General features: G+C 48.6%; 2 protein-coding genes across 3 annotated transcripts in view; one reads left to right on the forward strand and one right to left on the reverse strand.

Moving 5' to 3' along the window:
- The first annotated feature begins 132 nt into the window (after window positions 1-132).
- Window positions 133-7,365, forward strand: LOC132460692 (ETS translocation variant 5-like). 2 transcript variants are annotated; one of them, XM_060055541.1, is made up of 7 exons: window positions 133-516; window positions 860-1,154; window positions 3,213-3,278; window positions 3,385-3,462; window positions 4,016-4,185; window positions 4,843-4,950; window positions 5,445-7,365. In XM_060055541.1, exons 1-7 carry the CDS (start codon window positions 274-276, stop codon window positions 5,688-5,690), a joined length of 1,206 nt encoding a protein of 401 aa, XP_059911524.1. In that variant the 5' UTR covers window positions 133-273; the 3' UTR covers window positions 5,691-7,365. The 2 variants fall into 2 exon arrangements, with proteins under 2 accessions (XP_059911524.1, XP_059911525.1); XM_060055542.1 differs by having other exon boundaries at window positions 135-516; window positions 4,843-4,944.
- Window positions 7,366-18,286: 10,921 nt separating this feature from the next.
- Window positions 18,287-23,483, reverse strand: part of LOC132461141 (voltage-dependent L-type calcium channel subunit beta-4-like) — a 29,904-nt gene continuing 24,707 nt past the window's right edge. The window contains 4 exon segments of the mRNA XM_060056187.1: window positions 18,287-20,813; window positions 21,387-21,572; window positions 21,820-21,915; window positions 23,413-23,482. Of these exon segments, the coding sequence (XP_059912170.1) occupies window positions 20,460-20,813; window positions 21,387-21,572; window positions 21,820-21,915; window positions 23,413-23,482 (706 nt within the window). The 3' untranslated portion in view covers window positions 18,287-20,459.

Genomic DNA, 23,483 nt, shown 5'->3' on the forward strand with positions numbered 1-23,483 from the left:
ACACAACAACTCTCTGTTATTGTCTCTCTCTCTCTCTCTCTCTCTCTCTCTGTCTGTCTCTCTGTCTCTCTGTCTCTGTCTCTGTCTCTGCTCTCTCTGTCTCTGTCTCTGTCTCTGTCTCTCTCTCTCTCTCTCTCTCTCTCTCTCTCTCTCTCTCTCTCTCTCTCTCTCTCTCTCTCTCTTGCCACCCTCACCTTCCCACCTTTTTGTTCAGTGCCTACGAAAGCAAACCAGCGGGACTCGAACCGCACACCCTCCGGACTCTGCCTTGCCATGTGGCTCCACCCACTCCACCGCCTCGCCACGCCCCTTACAGCGGCAGGGCCCGCCGTCCAATCGGGGCTGTGCCCCGGGCCACGCCCCTTCCCCTGGCCCCTCCCACCAGCACCTCCACCCGCCTCACCAGCAGCACCAGCAACACCACCACGCACTCCAGACGGCCAATCAGAGCCAGCGCTTTGCCATGCCCCGCCCACTTCTCTGCGGCCCCGAGGACGGCTTCCAGTCAGACCAGAGGTGAGTCGGCAGCCTCCCGTTTAACTCCTCCCCTTCCTCCTCCCGTTTTAACTCCTCCCCTTCCTCCTCCCGTTTTAACTCCTCCCCTTCCTCCTCCCGTGTTAACTCCTCCCCTTCCCCTCCCGTTTTAACTCCTCCCTTCCTCCTTCCGTGTTAACTCCTCCCTTCCTCCTCCCGTGTTAACTCCTCCCCTTCCCCCTCCCGTTTTAACTCCTCCCCTTCCTTCCTCCCGTGTTAACTCCTCCCCCTTCCCCCTCCTGTGTTAACTCCTCCCCTTCCTCCTCCCGATGTTAACTCCTCCCCTTCCTTCCTCCCGTGTTAACTCCTCCCCTTCCTCCTACAGGTTCCAGCGGCAGCACTCGGAGCCCCTCCCCTACACCCTCCCCCGGGACGGCCACGCTCCCCGGGCGCCGTACCCCCCCCGCCCCCGGGCAGCAGCGGGGCCCGCCACCCTGTGACGGACGGCCCCTCTACCAGCGCCACCTCTCCGAGCCGGTGGCCCCCGCCCCCCCCAGCGGGGGTTCAAGCAGGAGAGGGTGGACCCCCGTTACCCCCGGCAACGAGCAGCAGCAGGGGGCCGGGGGCCTTTCACCCCCGCTCCATCAAGCAGGAGCCGCGCGACTTTGGGTTCGACTCGGGTGAGTGACTTACAAGTGAATTACAACCGACTTACATAAGAGACTTACAAGTGACTTACAAGACACCTCCACCCCTTTGAAACGCTTAAAGGCTGTAAAGGGCTTTGGGTTGGACTCGGGTGAGTGACTTACAAGTGAATTTCAACCGACCTACATAAGAGACTTACAAGTGACCTTACAAGACACCTCCACCCTTTGAAACGCTTAAAGGCTGTAAAGGGCTTTGGGTTGGACTCGGGTGAGTGACTTACAAGTGAATTACAGCCGACTTACATAAGAGACTTACAAGTGACTTACAAGACACCTCCACCCTTTGAAACGCTTAAAGGCTGTAAAGGGCTTTGGGTTGGACTCGGGTGAGTGACTTACAAGTGAATTGCAACCGACTTACATAAGAGACTTACAAGTAACTTACAAGACACCTCCACCCTTTGAAACGCTTAAAGGCTGTAAAGGGCTTTGGGTTGGACTCGGTGAGTGACTTGCAAGTGAATTACAACCGACTTACATAAGAGACTTACAAGTGACTTACAAGACCCCTCCACCCTTTGAAACGCTTAAAGGCTGTAAAGGGCTTTGGGTTGGACTCGGGTGGAGTGACTTACAAGTGAATTACAAGACACCTCCACCCTTTGAAACGCTTAAAGGCTGTAAAGGGCTTTGGGTTGGACTTCGGGTGAGTGACTTACAAGTGAATTACAACCGACTTACATAAGAGACCTACAAGTGACTTACAAGACACCTCCACCCTTTGAAACGCTTAAATGCTGTAAAGGGCTTTGGGTTCGACTCGGGTGAGTGACTTACAAGTGAATTACAACCGACTTACATAAGAGACTTACAAGTGACTTACAAGACACCTCCACCCTTCGAAACGCTTAAAGGCTGTAAAGGGCTTTGGGTTGGACTCGGGTGAGTGACTTACAAGTGAATTACAACCGACTTACATAAGAGACCTACAAGTGACTTACAAGACACCTCCACCCTTTGAAACGCTTAAAGGCTGTAAAGGGCTTTGGGTTCGACTCGGGTGAGTGACTTCCAAGTGAATTACAACCGACTTACATAAAAGACTTACAAGTGACTTACAAGACACCTCCACCCTTTGAAACGCTTAAAGGCTGTAAAGGGCTTTGGGTTGGACTCGGGTGAGTGACTTACAAGTGAATTACAAGACACCTCCACCCTTTGAAACGCTTAAAGGCTGTAAAGGGCTTTGGGTTGGACTCGGGTGAGTGACTTACAAGTGAATTACAACCGACTTACATAAGAGACCTACAAGTGACTTACAAGACACCTCCACCCTTTGAAACGCTTAAATGCTGTAAAGGGCTTTGGGTTCGACTCGGGTGAGTGACTTACAAGTGAATTACAACCGACTTACATAAGAGACTTACAAGTGACTTACAAGACACCTCCACCCTTCGAAACGCTTAAAGGCTGTAAAGGGCTTTGGGTTGGACTCGGGTGAGTGACTTACAAGTGAATTACAACCGACTTACATAAGAGACCTACAAGTGACTTACAAGACACCTCCACCCTTTGAAACGCTTAAAGGCTGTAAAGGGCTTTGGGTTCGACTCGGGTGAGTGACTTCCAAGTGAATTACAACCGACTTACATAAAAGACTTACAAGTGACTTACAAGACACCTCCACCCTTTGAAACGCTTAAAGGCTGTAAAGGGCTTTGGGTTCGACTCGGGTGAGTGACTTACAAGTGACTTACAACCGACTTACATGAGAGACTTACAAGTGACTTACAAGTGAATTACAATTGACTTACATAAGAGACTTACAAGTGACTTACAAGACACCTCCACCCTTCGAAACGCTTAAAGGCTGTAAAGGGACTTGGGTGAGTGACTTACAAGACACTTACAAGACACTTACAAGACACTTACAAGACACTTACAAGTGACTTTAAAGAGACTTACAGCGCCTTTTAACTACTTAAAGTCTGCAATTGACTCTGCAATTGAAACTTTGGGTGTGACTCGGATTAGGGACTTACAAGTGACTTACAGCCTTTAAACCATCTCTTAATTCTGTGTTCCTAGACGCCCAGAACTGCCACTCGTCCTTCGGAAAGTCGCGGGCGTCGTTCTACCAAAGTAAAAGCGCCTGTGAGTCGCTCTGCTCCGGCATCGAACCGGGGAAACGACTCCACATCATGGTTCACTGTAACCCTTCCTAACCCCCCTGTTAAAATGTTGTGTTTAACTCCCGTAGCTTCCCGCTTTGCCTACGACGGAGAGGCCAACCTGTACGGCTACGACGACGCCTGTGTGGTCCCCGACCGACTGGAAGGTAAACCAATCAATGTTGACGAGAGTGAGAGAGAGAGAGAGAGAGAGAGAGAGAGAGAGAGAGAGAGAGAGAGAGAGAGAGAGAGAGAGAGAGAGAGAGAGAGAGAGAGAGAGAGAGAGAGAGAGAGAGAGAGAGAGAGAGAGAGAGAGAGAGAGAGACTGAGTGAGAGACACTGAGACAGTGAGAGAGAGAGAGACAGACACTGAGAGACACTGAGACAGAGAGAGAGAGAGACAGAGACAGAGACAGGGACAGAGAGAGAGAGATTTGTGAATGTGTTTGAATGTACATTCACAAATCAGACTTGAGATTAATATCAAAAATCTCAAGGCACAGTATATAGGCCGACAACTACAGTGGAAATACACTTAAGAATAACTATTTAAACGCTTAAAATCCTTTTCTGAAAACTTCCTCCACTCACTTAGGTAGAATAACTCAGTGACAAAACAGGAAGCCCACAATAGCTCCGCCCATTTCCGTAGTTTGTAGTCCTGCCCAGGCTCTGTGCACCCGCCCCCTCTTACTCTAAAGTCCCTCCTCCCCAAACCAGGCAAGGTGAAACAGGAAGTGATGGCCTTCGGCGAGGGCCCGCCCTTCCAGAGGCGGGGCTCCCTGCAGCTCTGGCAGTTCCTGGTCACCCTATTGGACAACCCGGGAAACGCCCACTTCATCGCCTGGACCGGAAGGAACATGGAGTTCAAGCTCATCGAGCCCGAGGAGGTGAGCGCCAAAAACATGACCGATCCTCCCCTAGTTAGCTGGTTAACCCATAGTTAACTAGTGAACCCATAGCTAGCTGTTTACCCATAGTTAGCTAGTGATCCCATAGTTAGCTGTTTACCCATAGTTAGCTGGTTAACCCATAGTTAACTAGTGAACCCATAGCTAGCTGTTTATCCATAGTTAGCTAGTGATCCCATGGTTAGCTGTTTACCCATAGTTAGCTGGTTAACCCATAGTTAACTAGTGATCCCATAGCTAGCTGTTTACCCATAGTTAGCTAGTGAACCCATAGCCAGCTGTTTACCCATAGTTAGCTAGTGATCCCATAGTTAGCTGAAATAAAGCGGTGAGTTCATCACCGTACCTGGTGCTTAGACAGGGGATCCCTTACACTTAGTGACAGGACGTACAAACGTACATCCCTTAACCACAATGTGTGGTCATTTAAGGGAACTTTAGTGTTTTAAAGGTTTCCAGTAACCACCCCCAGGACCACCAGCCCCCCCCCCGTCCTCAGACCTCCGTCCTCACCCCCAGGACCACCAGCCCCCCTCCGTCCTCAGACCTCCTCCTCACCCCCAGGACCACCAGCCCCCCCCCCATCCTCAGACCTCCATCCTCACCCCCCGCGCTCGCTGTGGTTCCTCCCCCCAGGTGGCGCGGCGCTGGGGCATGCAGAAGAACCGCCCCGCCATGAACTACGACAAGCTCAGCCGCTCGCTGCGCTACTACTACGAGAAGGGCATCATGCAGAAGGTAAAGGCACGTCGCGTTCCTACCCCTCCTCCTCCTGGCTCCGCCCCCCTCCACTCCCGGCGCTCCGACCTGAACCGACGCAGGCAGCACCGCCTGACGGGGTTAAAGGTCAACCGGGGGTTAACCCATGTAGCATAATGTCGTCAGCATACACTGCAGTAGGGCTGTACGATATATATTGTCTTTGTATCTGAATCACGATACTCGTACACCTGGACTGAAAAAACGTATACATATATATATTAGGGCTGTCAAGCGATTAAAATATTTAATCGCGATTAATCGTATTATTGTCATGATTAATCGCGATTAAATTATTTTTACGATATCGTGCGAGCTTACTCTGACGACGTCACTCTGCTTCGCACAACCTCCAAATCAGCGGCAGGTCAGGAGGTTATAACTCCCCCGTCGGCCATCTTGAGACGCTATAGGACCGTCAACAACCTTGGCCCCGCCCCCGCTAACCCCCTCTCTCTCTCCCGATTGGCTCCCGGCAGGTGGCGGGCGAGAGGTACGTCTACAAGTTTGTGTGTAACCCCGAGGCCCTCTTCTCCATGGCCTTCCCCGACAACCAGCGGCCCAGCCTCAAGGGGGAGGCCGACGCCCCCCTGCACCCCCCCCCGGCCCCCGCCGGGGACGAGGACCCCTGCCTCGCAGCGGGGGGCCGCTACGAGGAGGCCACGCCCTACCCAGACGGGGGGGCGCAGGGGGGGCTGGCGTTCCCCGACAGCTACCCCTATTAGCCCCTCCTTCTCTCCCCCTCGCGCCCAGCACTGAGGGGGAGATGGGGGGGGGGGGCTGTATAGAAACTGTACCCCAGTGTCCTCGGACCCTCCCCCCCCCCGACACTGGGACCCCTGGGAGCAGCCTAAGCAGTGTAGCCGGCCTCGCTACTTAGGGTCAGCCCACGATGTCGGAGTCCACTTCTATCGGAAAAAGCGGAGATGGGAATACCGTGATGTCAGTGGGCGGGGCCTCAGCCCCGGGGGGGGGGGGGGGGGTTTGTAATCTAAACTCAGGACTATGGGTCGCTATGGAGACGGGACGCGCTCACACGGGGCTTGGACTCCGCCTCCCTCGCTTACGTCCCTCCAATCACGCTCTCCAGGTGGTCATCCACAGGCCCCTCCCACACGCTCCCACAGGCCCCTCCCACACGGTTCACACACGTTCACCCATTCATACACCAGTCACCCATTCATACACACGTTCACCCATTCACACACACGTTCACCCATTCACACACGTTCACCCATTCACACACACGTTCACCGTTTCATACACACGTTCACCCTTTCATACACACGTTCACCCATCATACACACGTTCACCCATCATACACACGTTCACCCATTCACACACACGTTCACCCATTCATACACACGTTCACCCATTCATACACACGTTCACCCATTCATACACACGTTCACCCATCATACACACGTTCACCCATTCATATACACGTTCACCCATTCATATACACGTTCACCCATTCACACACACGTTCACCCATTCACACACACGTTCACCCATTCATACACATATTCAGGCATTCACCCGCCGATTAACCCACGTGGTAATCGTTGGATAGCAGGTTGAATACACATGCTTTGGGCAGTGGTCGTATTATTAACCCATGATATTAGTAGACTTCCCCCCCCACATCCACAAGCTCTGGGATCTGAACCCTGAGAGATATATCGTCTCTCCCCCCCCCCCCCCCCCCCCCGATCCAGACCACGATAGCCTTCATGTCGTCAACTCAAAGTGATTGAATTGTATTTTTGTAACGCAGTTGAAAAAGAAAGCAAAAAAAAATACTAATAAGGGATCAGTTTGTGGATTCTGTCGTCTTTCTACCGAGTTGTATATTGAAACACTTTTTGTTGAAACACTTTTTGTGGTTGTTTCCCCCTTTGGCTTAAAAAGCATCTATGGCACTAAAATCAAAAAAGGTATTTTTCTCGTGACTTTACTACAAACTGTCCTTCTGTATAATTCCGACTGACTTTATTACCAATAACCCCGCAATGGCATTGTACCCAAATATATATATATATATATATATTTTGTATAGGTTGTTATGAGCTTCGATGTATGGAGAATGAAATCCAAATATAGCCAAATATATTTTTTTGGAGGGGCGGGGAAAGGCGGGGAATGTTCTGCAATTTAAGCAGCTACAAGGTTTTAATTCCATGGTTTTATGTCTAGAATCAGAGAGCGGACTCCACTGCGCCCCGCCTGGACGGTGGCGGTGGTGCATATTTAGTCTTAATATGTTGACGATTCGATTCCCGCTGTGGGATGACGTAGCACCAGACGACTCGGGAACAGAGATGTTTAATACGATAATATTTGTGCCTTCTGTAATTTCTGCAATTTTCCTGTATACAATAAACTTTTAATTCAAACAGAGTTTGGAGTATGCGTTATGTGAATCGGATATTATGCTATTACATATTATATTATTATTTGTCTATATATCTTCTGTACATGTTTGAAATATTTTCAATCAATACAGTGTCTGTACATTATTATATGATCTATATTAAGTGAGTTAGCTCTTGTGGTATTAATTGGTGCATCATGATTGGCTTAACCTGCTAATTGGCATCTACTGACGTCACATGCTGCAGTGTGTAGCCGACATGAACAACATTTTGTGATGGTTAGAATAACATTGTCTTCTGCTGAAGCAAAACAATGGCGTAAAGGGGACATATTATACCACCAGGTGTGTTTGGGATTGGCCTTACAAGACGTTTTTGATCAGCTCTGTGCTGCATCTGTTTCTTGAGTCTGACCATTTATTAGCCATCAGTGAGAAGATCCTCTCTACAAAGGCATTTGAGCCTGGCACACTGAGCACAAATGAGACAATTTTGAACAGGTTGGTCATGTTGTCTTTTCCCACATTTTGGAACATTGCCACCCATTTCTCACTAGTGGATTTTGTCGTATCTTTTGTAGCTTTCTGTATTTCCTCACGGCTAGCACAGAACTCTTCATACAGCTGATCCATATTGATTCTGTCTGTCAGTTTTAGTGCAGCCACCATCTGCTCCAGGTCAGGAAAGGAGAGCTCATCATTCAGGCCAATTGGTTTCAGTTTCACCATTACATTAGAGTCATAAAGCTTCACAAAGTCTTGTTGTATCTTGGACCTCTGTGCTGGCAACTGTTTCTCCATCAGCCTCTTGGTCTGGAATCCAAAAAAAACTGTCTTGTTTCCTCTGGAGCATCTTCATTTTGAATTGTTCAACTTCTTCATACACATCTGTGATGCAGAGATCTGTCAATTCTATCTTCTTAACCTCTTAAAACCCAATCGCCCACCGGTGGGCGATTGGGTTTGTTGACGATATGTTTCCACTACGGAGCAACATAACCCGCTTCAACTTACATCATTACAGACATTCTATACGTCGTTAGAAAGGGTAGAATCTCCACAATTTATTCATCCGGTTGTTTTTTCTAGAAATCATGAGCACAAAACCATAAATCATTGATATTTACCAGCATGGTAAACCGGAAATGCCAAAAAACAGAGCGACTCCCTACCTTTGAAGCAATCTGAGAACCGTAATATGTGTCCATTCCTCAATTATTTATATTCCAATTGTCCGTGAGAATCCACTGATCAAAAGCATCAAAATGGTTGTTCATAAAATTATTCCAGCTTGTGAATATCGTCGTGTAAAGTCCATTTGTTTACCATCTCCAAACTTTGTTCGTCAACTAACATCCAGACGTTCGCAGCCGTATCGATATTTTCTCTACCTCCAGTATGGAGTTGTTGGGTATGCTTGTTTTCATCACTTTGCTGGCTACAAAATAAAAGTGTCCCCGTCTTTTTCTGTTCAGTTTTCACCCCGGTACAGCCCGTGAAGTAGATGGAGCGCTCCCAGTTCGAAGGGCCAATGGGCTTTGTTTACTTTGTTTCGCGGCTTTAGTATAGGGACAGCGTATTGGCTATTGATGTATCAATCACTTGGGCTTCTAGCCAATGAGTTTACCTTTCCAACGCTGCCAGGCGTGTCCAGGTGTGATACGCATGAGCCGAGATATAAAGCTGCGTCAACACGGCAGACAACTCACTTTGCGCAGGAGAGAGCCTCCAGAGGACCAGGACGCACAACTCAATTGCCCCTTTAATTTTTGTTGCACAGCTTTCAACGAAGAAAACCAAATATTATACTCATGAAGAAGCCCTCGCGTTGATTTTGGCTTCATCCGAGGACAGCGAAGACAGCCAATATGACTCTGAGAGAGAGGAGATGTTCGAACAACAATTAGACGACGTCTTTGATCGGTGAGTGACGCCATCTTTGTGTATTTTTGTGTGTGGGTTTTTATGCTTACAGTGAACAATACAGTATAGTTATATAGTATACATTATATATATAAATGAAAAATGATATAATATAAATATAAATATATATATATATATATAGCCGTGAGTGAAATCTGAAAGAAAGTTAGTGTGTGGGGGGTGTAGCTTACAAAAGACAACAACACAGACCCTTTGTTCACAAGTTTAGCATTTCATGAATGATGCTAAATGGGTAGCCATTTAGCACCACTTATGCTAAATGGTTAACCCTCATCCTCATCCTCATCGTCATCCGCTTATCCGGGGTCGGGTCGCGGGGGGAGCAGCTCAAGCAGGGGGCCCCAGACTTCCCTTTCCCGGGCCACATTGACCAGCTCTGACGGGGGGATCCCGAGGCGTTCCCAGGCCAGTGTTGAGATATAATCTCTCCACCTAGTCCTGGGTCTTCCCCGAGGTCTCCTCCCCACTGGACGTGCCTGAAACACCTCCCAAGGAAGGCGCCCAGTGGGCATCCTTACCAGATGCCCGAACCACCTCAGCTGACTCCTTTCTAAGTAAAGGAGCAGCGGCTCTAATCCGAGTTCCTCACGGATGGCTGAGCTTCTCACCCTATCCCTAAGGGAGACGCCAGCCACCCTTCTGAGAAAACTCATCTCGGCCGCTTGTACCCACGATCTCGTCCTTTCGGTCATCACCCAGCCCTCATGACCATAGGTGAGGATAGGAACGAAGATCGACCGGTAGATCGAGAGCTTTGCCTTGCGGCTCAGCTCTCTTTTCGTTACAACGGTGCGGTAAAGCGAACGCAATACCGCCCCCGCTGCTCCGATTCTCCGGCCAATCTCACGCTCCATAGTACCCTCACTCGCGAACAAGACCCCGAGGTACTTGAACTCCTTCACTTGGGCTAAGGACTCATTTCCTACCCGGAGTAAGCAATCCACCGGTTTCCTGCTAAGAGTCATGGCCTCAGATTTAGCGGTGCTGATCCTCATCCCAGCCGCTTCACACTCGGCCGCCAGCCGATCCAGTGAGTGCTGAAGGTCACAGGCCGATGATCCAATGAGGACCACATCATCTGCAAAAAGCAGTGACGAGATCCTCAGACCACCGAACTGCAACCCCTCCCCACCACGACTACGCCTCGATATCCTGTCCATGTATATCACAAACAGGATTGGTGACAAGGCGCAGCCCTGGCGGAGACCAGCACCCACTGAGAACGAAACTGACTGGCTGCCGAGAACACGAACACAGCTCTCGCTTTGGGAGTACAAAGATTGGATGGCCCTGAGGATAGACCCCCTTACCCCATACTCCCGCAGCACCTCCCACAGTTTCTCCCGGGGGACCCGGTCATACGCCTTCTCCAGATCCACAAAACACATGTAGACCGGATGGGCATACTCCCAGGCCCCCTCCAGGATCCTTGCGAGAGTGAAGAGCTGGTCCGTAGTTCCACGTCCGGGGCGAAAACCGCATTGTTCCTCTTCAATCTGAGGTTCGACGATCGGCCGAACCCTCCTTTCCAGCACCTTGGAGTAGACTTTACCAGGGAGGCTGAGAAGTGTGATACCCCGGTAATTGGTACACACTCTCTGGTCCCCCTTTTTGAACAGGGGAACCACCACCCCGGTTTGCCACTCCTTTGGCACTGTACCCGACTCCCATTTAGGCTAAATGGTTAACCATTTAGCATAATTTAGGAAATGCTAAACTTGTGAACAAAGGGTCTTTGTTGTGCTGCTAATTGCAGCAAGGCTAGCAATACAATCATTCTGTTTATGTACAGTTATTTCCTGTTGATTTGTGTAGTATGTAATATCATATATCAGTGTTTATTTGTTTTCTATGTAAATAACACCCCATTGAATTGCATTTATATATTTCTTCATTATATTTGGTGACATTTGTGCATTGCATTGTGTTTGTAGGTCAATGTCTGAGGACAGTGATGCAGATTGGGAGCCGCAAAGCCAGACAGGCAGACGCCCGACCCCCACTCCTACTGAAAGTGGTAGTTCTTGTCATATTTTCTTATCATATTTTTTGTATATAGTTCACTCATTTTTCATATTTTGTTATTGGCACAAGTAGTAATAGTATATTGCAGAATAATAAAATCCTTGTTTGAAATTCAGTCCAGTATATTCTGTCATTTTTCTATGATGGTTACTATCCGGTAGTGTCTCATCACATGACAATATCTCAATATGGCCATATCAAATGAATGTGTGAAAAAATTATGTTTTGAATCATGGAGAAAGGTTTTATAGTCACCAAAATGCTTCAGTAATGTTTCCAGTGTCACAGAAGTGAGTAAATGCATTTGGCACAATTTGGCCATTTGGAGACATTTTGGAGAGGTTTGTGCCGCCAGTGACAACACACCATAAAAACTCCATTAACTCCCAAAGGTTTAGGCCTAGAACTCCAAAATTTCTTCCAGGTGTAGTTGGCATGATGTAGAAGGTATTTGGCATATTGCCATATGCCTTACATAAAGCACATCCTAGTTATTGTAGTTCAATTATGACCTATTATTGAAGACAAAGAAATTGCTTTAGAGCCATGTTTGAACTGATGTCATTTAGGTTGTGTGTAAACATATCTACAGAAACTAGAGCTTGTCAGCTTTCAAATGAAGTATCATACATCCATCTAGGACTTAGGGTTACTGTGTTATAAGCTTTTCCATTTGGGTATGTGTATAGGCGAAAAAAAACAAAATACTGCCGAGACAGAACAGGTTGTAGATCGAAAACACATCCCACATTGTGGAAAAAGCACAGATATATCTCAGCTGTGTCTGTGTTAACTTCCTCCTCAAACGTTTTCCTCAATGCCACTGGACAGTTCTCCCCAAGGGACCTGAAATATGAGGTAAGAGCAGGCCAAGTTTCTAGGAGACGATTGACAAATTTATTTTTTTCTTTGCCTCAAAACAAAGAAGCAGTAGCCTGACTGCTATGTTCGAGGCAGTATGTTTGCATGTTCGTCGTTTAATTGCACTATAGGCTTTTTTTTTGTATCGTCCTGAATTGATCAGTATATGCCAATGTTGTTATCAATAAAAAAACATATGCACAAGGCAAGCCGATGCCCTTCTCCATGTTGATAAGAGCATTAAAACGAGAAAAATTAATGGGACAAAGGAATCAAGGGATATTTGGCATAGAAAAAAATTACTCGCGATTAATCGTGAGTTAACTGTCATTAATGCGATTAATCGCGATTAAATATTTTAATCGCTTGTCAGCACTACTAACTACATAAACCACTATGCTAGGAGGCTAACCAGCCCCTGGTCTTCCTCCAGGGGCGCGGCTCCTCCACCAGCTCTCCTCAGCCCAGGGCTCCCAGTCACTGGGGAACACAGTGGGGCTACTTTCTTATTCTTTGGACACCTTGTTTAAATAATGCTGAAAAAAAGCGCTTGCTTGAATGTAGAAGATAGCATAGAACATTAATTTCATATTTTAAACTTCGACATGAAACATGCACACTCTTGGGAATTTGAAATTCAGGAATATAGTAAAACATTCTTTGAATCGAACAGCATAGCTCTGGTGGTCAAACGCCGTAGAAAGTAAAGATTGTTGGTTTTAACCTTCCAAAGACTTGAGCAGTCCCATCATAGTCCTCGTCTCGCTCCTGGTGGGTCCTCCGCCTCATCTGCTCAAACACACGTTAAAGGGGTGATGCTCCGCCCCCAGGTGTGATCAGCCGGTACAAGCTGCTGTGTTTGAGTGACGTCAGAGGTCGGTGTGTCCACCTAGACGTACGCAAGTGACCTTAAATATGACCTCAAATCACAGCTTTGGCTAAAATTCACAATGAAAAATCAGATGGAAAAACTTCAGTTTTTCAGTTACGATTGTTTGAATTAATTAAAATAACCTCCTGGTGTTAGTGTCTGTAGCTAACTACTAACAGGCATATATATTTGGACACGACTACACGTGAGTTCTCAGTGTTCGGTTTATTCCAGAGCTGCCACACAGAACAACGCAATGCATTAATGTGTATCCCTTCTTCGACTACTTGGCACAGAACAATGTCCCTAGGCTATGACACTGACCTCCAGTGGTCACTACCTGTCATTACAGTGATGGTTACTCCTGATCCAGGGGGATCTGGATACCCACTGGTCCCCAGCCTCCTATCCACCTTGGTGCTCCAGGCCTGGTCTAGGGGGATCTGGTCTCCAACCTCCCAGGCCTGGTCTAGGGGATCCGGTCCCATGCCTGGTATCAGGGATCTGGTCCCATGCCTGGTCTAGAGGATCCGGTCCTATGCCTGGTATCGGGGATCTGGTCCCATGCCTGGTCTAGGGGATCCGGTCCCATGTCTGGTCTAGGGGATCTGGTCCCATGCCTGGTATCGGGGATCTGGTCACCTTCTGGTCCTCCTGGGTGCAACCTGGTCTAGGAGATCCTGGGAAGTCAGACAGCACCTTTATAAACACCTGCACAAAGTGGTCTAGTATCTAACTACAATCCCCCCCCCCAGAAGCTCCTTACCTTGAGCTGAAACGACGATGAGATCTTGAGATGCTTCGGTCGTCTCTTTGCAAAATACTTGAGGCGATCTGGTAGTTTGTTGCTGTTGGTTCATGTACAGATAATTGACTACATTTCGGATCCCCCCCATTTAGCATAATAACTCCCACCCATAAACAAGGCTGACAATCGTACAAAACTACAAACTGTTCTCATGCCTTTTGTCCACTTTCTTTCTACTCTCTTAAACATTGCATGCACATCTTCTGAGCGTCGCCTTACTGATCAGGGTGTGATACGAGTAACCAGAGATGCATGAAAAAATGACCTGAAACATCCCTCAAGACAGAGACAGGGGATCCCCAAGAAGACACGCCAAAGGGTAGGATGTAGTGTCGGGCCGTGCACTTCACACCTTCACTGGTGTCCTACATGAACTAATCCACCTCTTAATGCCATCATTATGACTCCACGGCTACAGAAACCATCAATATTACACAGAAATACAGTATAACAGGGCGTTGCATCACAGACAGGTATCTCATGTAGCAAGAAAGAATGCCATTACTAAAGCAAGAAACCCAATTAGGACAATTCAACAAGTCTATTTTCACTGTAGCCACAGCTGCCATACATACATCATCTCTAGCAGAAACGTCAATATTAACCTAATTAAATGACAAAAATATAAAAACGTTTAAATAAAATGCATTACTCACCAAAACTGGTGATCATTTTTACTTTCCTCAAGAAGAGTTTGATTACACTGTTGTACAGTTTATCTGTGCATTTCAGTTCCAACAATAAGTCCCTTTCCATCGCCATGGAGGCTAATGCTGAAAGTCGAGTCTGTTCAGTCGTGTTTCTGAAGTGAGTTTTAATTCGGTAAAGGGAATCTCTTAATTTATTTATTATTCGCTTTATTTTAGTTTGTGCCGGTAGCTATCGATGCTTTGCTGGCTCTGACTAGTACCTCTCTCTGGCCATCCAATCAAAGGACGGGAAAATTCCGATGTCATTGGACGCCTGCTAGATGGCCTTGGCGTTGCCAACTCGAAATCTGATTGGTTAAAGCAACAGCGTCATTGCCACTTACTTTAAGCTACAGACGCCAGCACTATCGAGGCAGATTGTTTAGGCCAGCAGAGAAGGCCTTGCTGGCCCTGACAGCCCACCACCGGTAGGATGCGAGAGCTCCCCGACTCGGCGACTAGAATACAACCCAGCTCTTACAGGAGTGAACCATGGAGCACATTTCAACGTTCCTCTCAATAGACCTTGAAGCCCCAGTGAGGGTTGAGAGAAAGTGAGAGGAAGACTGTAGCGCTTTCCACTTGCGTTTCAGACCGTTAAAATAGGGCCCTTAGTGCCCCTGTAGTGTATTTTAACCGACACTTAGACTAATTTAAGAGAGAGTAAAAGAAATCGAGGGGTCCGGAGCAAGTATTGACAAAAGACTTTATCGTTAAGAAAAAACAACAACGATATCAGCCGAATGGGTCTGCAGAGTCACTGGTGGTCAACAGATTCCAGCCTCTTCTTGTACACACACAACAGCACAGTACTCAGCAGTTTCTTGTTTTAGGTGTCCACCCATAATCAATCACAAACTCTTCTAACCAGATGGTCACGAGATAGTCTAGGACCCAGGAAGTGGAGTCAGCATGCATTGTCTCCGTAGCTTCCTGCTCCTGGGGGGTTGGGCCCCAACCGCTGCTCTGACCCCAGACTCCCAGGCACCGTGTCCTGTCCTGGATCAGAATCCAGAGACGCTTTAAATGTTTTCTACCATTAGATATACAGGCCTAATAATAATCATAGTTTACCATAGAATATAATCATTAATTTCTACCACACCCCATGCCAGGGCAACGATTGCCCTTCTCACACTTAGTGCCCCATGGAGGTGCAACGATTGCCCCTCTCACCCTTTGTGGATCATGCAAGGGCAACTATTGCCCCTCACCCTTTGTGTTCCATGCAAGGGTAACGATTGCCCCTTTCACACTTAGTGCCCCATGCAAAGGCAATGATTTCCGCTCACACCAAGTGCCCCATGCCACCTCAAGATTGCCCCCCCCCCCACACACACACACTAAGTGCCCCATGCTAGGCCAAGGATTGTCCCTCTTCCATGTATTGCCCCATGCCAGCTCAAATATTGCCCCTCTCACATGTAGTGCCCCATGCCAGGGCAACAATTGCCCCTCTCACATGAAGTAGTTCCCTATCCCAGGTCAAATACTGCTCCATTCTAAGGTAAAGATTTCTCATCTCACATGTATTGCCCCATGCCAGGGCAAGATTGCCCCTCTCACACTTAGTGCCCCATGCCAGGTTAAAGATTGCCCCATGCCAGGTTAAGATCGCCCTGTGCTCGACGATCGATGTGCACTGGACAGATCGGTCTACCAGCCTATCCAGTGGACCGGAGCAAACTTTGCTCTTGGTGCGTTCACATCGCTGGAAATTATGGGGAAAACATTTTCGCGACGTTGGAAAGTTTGTGTGAACGCCACCTCATGACGCTGTTATGATTCTACTTCCGTTCGGCAACTGAGGCCAAGTTTTGACAACAGAGTTGCCCAGTTGGTGACGTATGGTTTACTAGTGACGCGCATGAACATGGCGGAACATGAACGTTTTACTCAATATAAAATAATCAACCATCATATCACATACTTTACTATGGATTGACGTTGTAACGTCTGTTGGCATGACTTTGCTTGTAGTCGATTTTAACCGAGATATACAACACTTCGACTAATTTGAGAGAGAGTAAAAGAAATCGAGGGGTCCGGAGCAAGTATTGACAAAAGACTTTATCGTTAAGAAACAACAACAACGATAACAGCCGAATGGGTCTGCAGAGTCACTGGTGGTCAACGGATCAGCTTCTTCTTTATCCACACACACACAACAGTTTATTTGTTTGAGGTTTCCGCCCACATCAATCATGAGTTCGTCTAACTACATTATCAACAAAAATAATTTAGGACACCAGTCTGAGGTCAGCACGCATTAATCTCGTAGCTACCTGCCCCTATCATGGGTTCCTTCCAACATACGCTCTGACCCCAGACTCCCAGGCACCGTGTGGTTTCTACCATTAAGATATACAGGCCTAATAATAATCATAGTTTACCATAGAATATAATCATTCATTTCTACCACATGGTCAGTTTTAAACGTTGTGTACTGGTAAACCAGCTCTAGATAAGGGCAAGTGTTGCCTTCCATACAGTGGGTATACTGTATGTGTTTCTCATAACTAAAAGCAAAAGGATAGTAGGTGATGGGCATCAAGGAAATTAAGGCATGCAAACCTGAAATTGATCCTACTAAGTTCCGTTTAGTTCTGACTGTTTTTATCAGACTAAATCCCCTGCTGTGAAGAACTTTTAGATTCCCAACGCAGTGCACATGAACGGTTGCTGTCGCGAACCTGCTTAAGCGTGAGCGTCATTACCGGCGAGCCGTCTCGTTAGCAGCAGGACAGTGAACGAACCTTCATCTATCCAGGGAACATCTCGGTGGACACGCCCACTTGTGATGTCACTAAAACACAGGAAGAGACGGGTTTCAAACTAAAACTCTAACCCCATACATTTGGGACTCATGAGTATTGATGAAGAACTTATGTACGTTTTATAAGAAAAATAATTATTTTATTTTTATTATTTATAATTATTTTCACTGTTGAAGCCGACAGCCAATCGGACGGCGCCTCTTAACGACATGAAGTCACGACAAAAACCAACACTTGAACACATGTCTTTCAGAATGACAATTTTATTTTGAAAAAGAAAAGAGAGAAACTTTTTAGGTCACTTCTAGTTCCGCCTTCCACGTGGCCCCGCCCCTTGCCCCTGCCCCGCCCCCTTTTCACAGCCCTCGTCATATCATCATTTTCTTACATAAATCAGAATGGTATATTGTGCATGCAATACCGCATCATCAGCCTTTAAGATTCATCTTCCATAAAAAAAATGATAAAGAAAGAGACAGAGCAAGAGAGAGGGAGAGAGGGAGAGAGAGAGAGAGAGAGAGAGAGAGAGAGAGAGAGAGAGAGAGAGAGAGAGAGAGAGAGAGAGAGAGAGAGCGGAAAACAGAGTGAGAGAAAAAACACATTTCCCACCAGGAGCGTCAATGACGATTTTTTCGGGGACCAAAATAAAAGCGCAGGATAAATTCAGCGCAGCTCGAAGCGATGTACACGGTTTCTGCGGTTGCATAGTACAGTACATGAAATTCCTCATTTTTAAAACAGCATGCCTTTTCGTATTGCACATTACTGAAGTTAAGTATACTGGACCTGGTCCCCCCCCCCCCCCCCCCCCCTCCTCCTCTTGCGAGAGACTTCGGTTTCCCTCGCGAGATTTCGTGAGATCACATTCGAGGCTACAACTATACAGCAAACAGCGTTTCTCCAACATGACGTTATGTACAATGCCTTTCTGATATAAAAATAATCCCCTGACGAATATGCATCTATTAAACCTTCTAAGTCTTCTTTTAATCTTCTAGGTTAGCTTCTATTTTTTGTAAGGTTGTCGATTTCTTTTTTTTTTATCTTTCCGAAGTTTATTTTAACAAAGAAATAGGGCTTATGGTCACCTGGAGATGCAGTCTGTGTTGAGAATATCCTGACGGTGTTTTTTGTACACAAAAGTCTGGGATTGTTGTAAAATATGAAACAAAATGATGCCAGATGAGACATTTCTTCGGATATCTACACTATTCAAAGGAAAAACGTGTCTAACTGTATCTAACAGGGAGGGGATGGGAGTAATAAATACAAAATAGTAGCCTCAGAGACATCTGACAAAAAATAATTTCAGATTTTCCTAATATGAATCATTAATATTTAAGTCATAATTTTGGAAAGTGAGTTTAGCCTCGCAAGGCAATCAATCAATCAATCATCACTGCGCATTTCGCATTCCAAAACAGAATGTGACTTTAATTAAATAATACAAATTGACTCTCTCTACTAGGGGGTCCAGGGACGAAAAATTTATTAAATTTATTTATTCATTCTTTTTTTTTCCTCCCTGGAGTAAACGGGGTTTCCCTTATATCATCCAAAAAACAAAACTCAACACGTTGTGGGTTGAGTATTTTCCGGTTTCACCAGCGGAAGGAAGCATGCTCTGTCGTCAGGAACACATGCCGGCAACACAGAGTGACGCATGATGCAAACAACGACCCCTAAAGACGAGGCCGTTAACCCGGCCAGGGACACGACCACCGCGTCACATGGACCAATCGCACGAGGCCAATCGCATCGCTAAAGGAAGCGGCTACAGCGGCTAGCAGGTTGCGGGCTAGCTAGCGCGCTAGCTCACCTAGCCTCGTTTACGCGCTCGCTAGACTCTCTTTGTCTTTTTTTGAAACTTTTCTTTTTTTATTTTCTTTGTTTTGTTAATGCCAGACTCAACCGCTCTCTCTCTGCTTGTATCTCTTACGGGGGTCTAGCTCTCTAAATCGCGGCGGCTAAAGGGTTAGCATGACGCGCTGGGACCGGCTCAGCTGGGGGGGGGGGGGGGGGGGGGGGCTTGGACTCTACGTCAGTCTGAACTCAAATCACACAATAAAAGTACCGGCCCAAAAACGTTGTGTTTCGCCCGAACTCTGCTCGCCCTCGTTGCTTACTATTGCCTTCTATTTCGCTCGATAAGTGCTAACTAGGGTCATCTCCATGGGGACGGCGGGTACGGGGGGGTGGGGGGGGGTCATTTGATTGGATGCTGCCGACGCAGTTCAAAAGCTACGCTACACAGGAAAAAAGCCACCCGTTGCCGAGGTGACGTCGACACGGCAAACAGGACGTTCTCCAAACGGAATGCAACCCGGCGTGTAAAAAAAAAAAACACGAGCCAGGCATAATCAAACGATCACAACCCCCCCCGCCGATGTCATGACGAAACAAAGATGGCCGAAGCCATCGGGGGAGAGGGGCGTGGCCAGGACGGGGAGGGGTCCATTCAGCATCGAGACTCTGTTCCATTGAGTCAAAGCGGGCTGCGTTCCAACTCCTGGCGGCGCTGCAGTCTCCTCAGGCTCTGGGGAGAGGCTCCGCCCACTTCAGTCTCGCTAATGAGTTAGGCCGAGCTAACGACCAAAGGAGGGTGGGGGGTCCCAGACGAGCGGTGAGAGGGTGAAGGTCGTAGTGGAAACAAAAGTGTGTTTTGGTGTCTGTGTGTTTTAGTCCAGCAAGGGGGGGGGGGGGAGCTCACGGAAGGGGGCGTGGCCGCTCTCCTCAGAGTTTAAGTCCAGTGTGTGTGTGTGTGTGTGTGTGTGTGTGTGTGTGTGTGTGTGTGTGTGTGTGTGTGAGCAGAAGGGGAGTCATCTGGGGGGGATGCGACGGAGATCGAGGTGAAGCTTAAAAAGCCTGCTCGTTAAGCACTAACGAGCAGGTGACGGGGCGGAGCCAGCAACGGGGGCGTGGCCACACCCATTAGAGTTTAGTCCAGCGCGCGCGTATGCGCGTGTGTGTGTGTGTGTGTGTGTGTGTGTGTGTGTGTGTGTGTGTGTGTGTGTGTGTGTGTGTGTGTGTGTGTGTGTGTGTGTGTGCACGTCCCAGCAGAAGGGGGGTCCGGGGGCGGTTCAGCTCGTTAAGCTCGTTAAGGTGAAGGAGAGGCGGAGCCAGTAAGGAGCGTCGACCGCCCAGATCAGAGGCGGTGGCGGGAGTCCTGGCTGCAGCCCCCCGGGGAGGTGCGGTTGCGGTGGGGCTTGTAGGAGTCCTGGTAGGGGTCCTGGTGGTGGTACTGGTCCTGCTGGTACTGGTCCTGATGGTACTGGTCCTGCGGGTACTGGTCCTGCTGGTCGCGGCTGTGCTGGGAGCCCGAGGAGACGCGGTTGCGGCCCTTGTGCGCGCGCTCGTTGTGGTAGTTCTCGTCCGACGTCATCAGATTGCGCCGCTCGTTGGGGGTGGAGTTGTCGCCGCCGCCCCCCCCGCCCCCGTTGCCGCCCCCGCCCCCCCCTCCCCCGCCCGTGTGGTTTCCTTGACGATTGCGCTGGCTCTGCTGGGGCAATGAGGGACAACTTTATTAGTGTGTGTCATGACGGCGACGGTGTTAACGTGTGTGTGTTTATAGGGCTAGGCTCGGGGTAGGCTATCATCAATACACACACAGACACACACAGTGTGATTCTGTGTGTGTCTGTGTGTGTGTTTCTGTGTGTATTTGTGTTGTCTGTGTGTGTTTGTCTAGTGTGTGTGTGTGTGTGCTTCTGTGTGTTTGTGTAGTGTGTGTGTGAGTCTGTGATGTTTTTTGTGTGTCTGTGTGTCTGGGTGTCATATCTGTGTGTGTGTGTGTGCGATGTCGGTATGTGTTTGTGTAGTATGTGTCTCTGTGTCTATGTGTCTGTGTGTGAGTGTGTGTGTTGATGACAGCCTACCCCGGGCCTAGCCCTATTAACACACAGACACACACACACACACTCACAGAGAATTACACACACAGACACACATTCACACAGACCATCAGACTCACACACACACACATAGAAAACACACCCACTCGCACAAAGACACAGAATCAAACACACACAGACCCACACAGGCTCCCACCCCCCCCCCCCCCCCCCCCCCTCACCTGTAGGCCGGAGATGGAGGTGGGGTAGGGCGTGAGCGCGGCGGGCCCCAGGGGGCGGCCCAGCAGTGGGTTGAGGGGCGTGGCCAGCGAGGTGTGCGTGGCCTTCCAGTACGCCTCCAGGTACTCTGCCAGGTGCTCGCAGGCGTCCTCCAGCTGGTTCTCGTCCAGGATGATGTCAAACATCTCCTGTAGGGGCGGGGTTTAGAGAGAGGGGGCGGGGGTTATAGAGGGTGGAGTCAATAAATGCGCGGGTTTAAGATATGGGCAAAGTTAAGAAAGGAGCGTGGTTAAGACAGAGGGGGTGGGGCTAATGGGGGGTGGAGGCAATATAGGGGCGTGGTTAAATTATGGGGTGGGAGTAAGAGATTGGGTAGGGGTTAAGAGAGGGGGCGGAATCAATATAGGGGTGGGGTTAAGAGAGGGCCGGACCCACCGGCGGGCACTGGGTCAGCTTGTCGGCTGCCACCAGCTGCACGTTGAGGTGTTTGCTCTGAGACTTCCCCCGAGACTTCACCAGCCGCTGCAGCACCTTGTGGGACAGACGGACAACACGGACACCGTGAGGACACACGGACACAGCGTGAGGACAGACGGACAACACAGACACACCGTGAGGACAGACGGTCAACAGACACATGACGTTCACATGACATTGATCCAGATTGTCTACCCCCCCTCACCCCTCACCCACCCCTCACCCCTCACCCACCCCTCACCCCTCACCCTTAACCCACTCGTGATTGGCACATCAAGTTCGTCAAACAGAGATGAAAGGACAGACAGACAGACAGACAGACAGACAGACAGACAGACAGACAGACAGACAGACAGTAGATCTGCTCAGACAGTAGTGCTGAGCAGATCCATCGAGATGCTAGAGAAAGGACAAACAGAGCAGTATAAAGTGTCCCAGTGCTCCCAGTTCTGCCAGTGCCTGTACCTCACAGTGTAGGGGGGCGTGGTTAAGAGAGGGGGGCGTGGTAAAGAGAGGGGCGTGGTTAAGAGAGGGGCCGGGGATACCTCACAGTGTATCAAAGTGTGTCAATGCAACGCAGAAAAACCAGAGAAGTGGCAAGCATGCAGCTCGCAGTGGACAACCACCAGGTGTGGCTCACCTGTCGTCTGTCTGTGCCGTGAGGGACGCTCCTGGGAGCCAATCGGTGATGGGCCAGAGTTAAAGGGGGCTTGTCCCTCCGGCCTCGTGCTCTTAGGTTTTGAGGTATTGCTTTTACAAGTGAGGAGGGAGACATCTTCAGCCAACATTTACTGACATTTTAAGTGCGTTTAAGGGTTTTTAAGTTGTTCATACTAGCCGACTAATGCATTGGTGCCTAGGGAAACTCTCTTCACTCATTGGTCGGTTTTCTGAGTGAGGGACACGTTAAGAGGGGGGCGTGGTTAAGAGAGGGGCGTGGTAAATAGAGGGGCGTGGTTAAGAGAGGGGCGTGGTTAAGAGAGGGGCTGGGCATATGATAGGGGCGGGATTAGGAGAGGGGCGGAGTTAATACAGCGCGCAGGGTTAAGAGAGGGGCGGAGCTAAGAGTGTTGGAGGTTTTCCGAGTGAGGGACACATCACCAACGTGCTACTTCCAAAAAAACCAGTTGACTACCTGTTTCCAGATCAGTTACGGGGGGGAAAGCGAAGACACCTCATCGTTTACTAAACTGATTAGGAGAGCGAGGAGAAACAAGATTCAGGTTGAAGAGATCAGCTTTAGAAGGACATCTAAAAAGAGGAGGAGTCCAACATTCCAATCCATGATTCCTTACTGGCTATCAGGGTCACAAAGACACACACACACACACACACACACACACACACACACACACACACACACACACAGACTCACACAGACTCACACAGTGACTCACACACAGAGACTCACACACACACACACACCGACTCACACACCAACAAACACAGACTGAAGAATTTGAACCGCGCACTCCTTAAACCACAGAGTTAATTGAATCAAGGTTCATTTAATCTTAATTGGGTTCTTAATTGGGCTCCTGATTGGCTGACCTTGGGCGAGGACACCTTGACGTGGACGATGATGGGGGCCAGCGAGGTCTTCAGCAGCTGGGCGGGGTGGT

The sequence above is a fragment of the Gadus macrocephalus genome, chromosome 7 (assembly GCF_031168955.1).
Source record: "Gadus macrocephalus chromosome 7, ASM3116895v1".
NCBI classification, from domain to species: domain Eukaryota; kingdom Metazoa; phylum Chordata; class Actinopteri; order Gadiformes; family Gadidae; genus Gadus; species Gadus macrocephalus.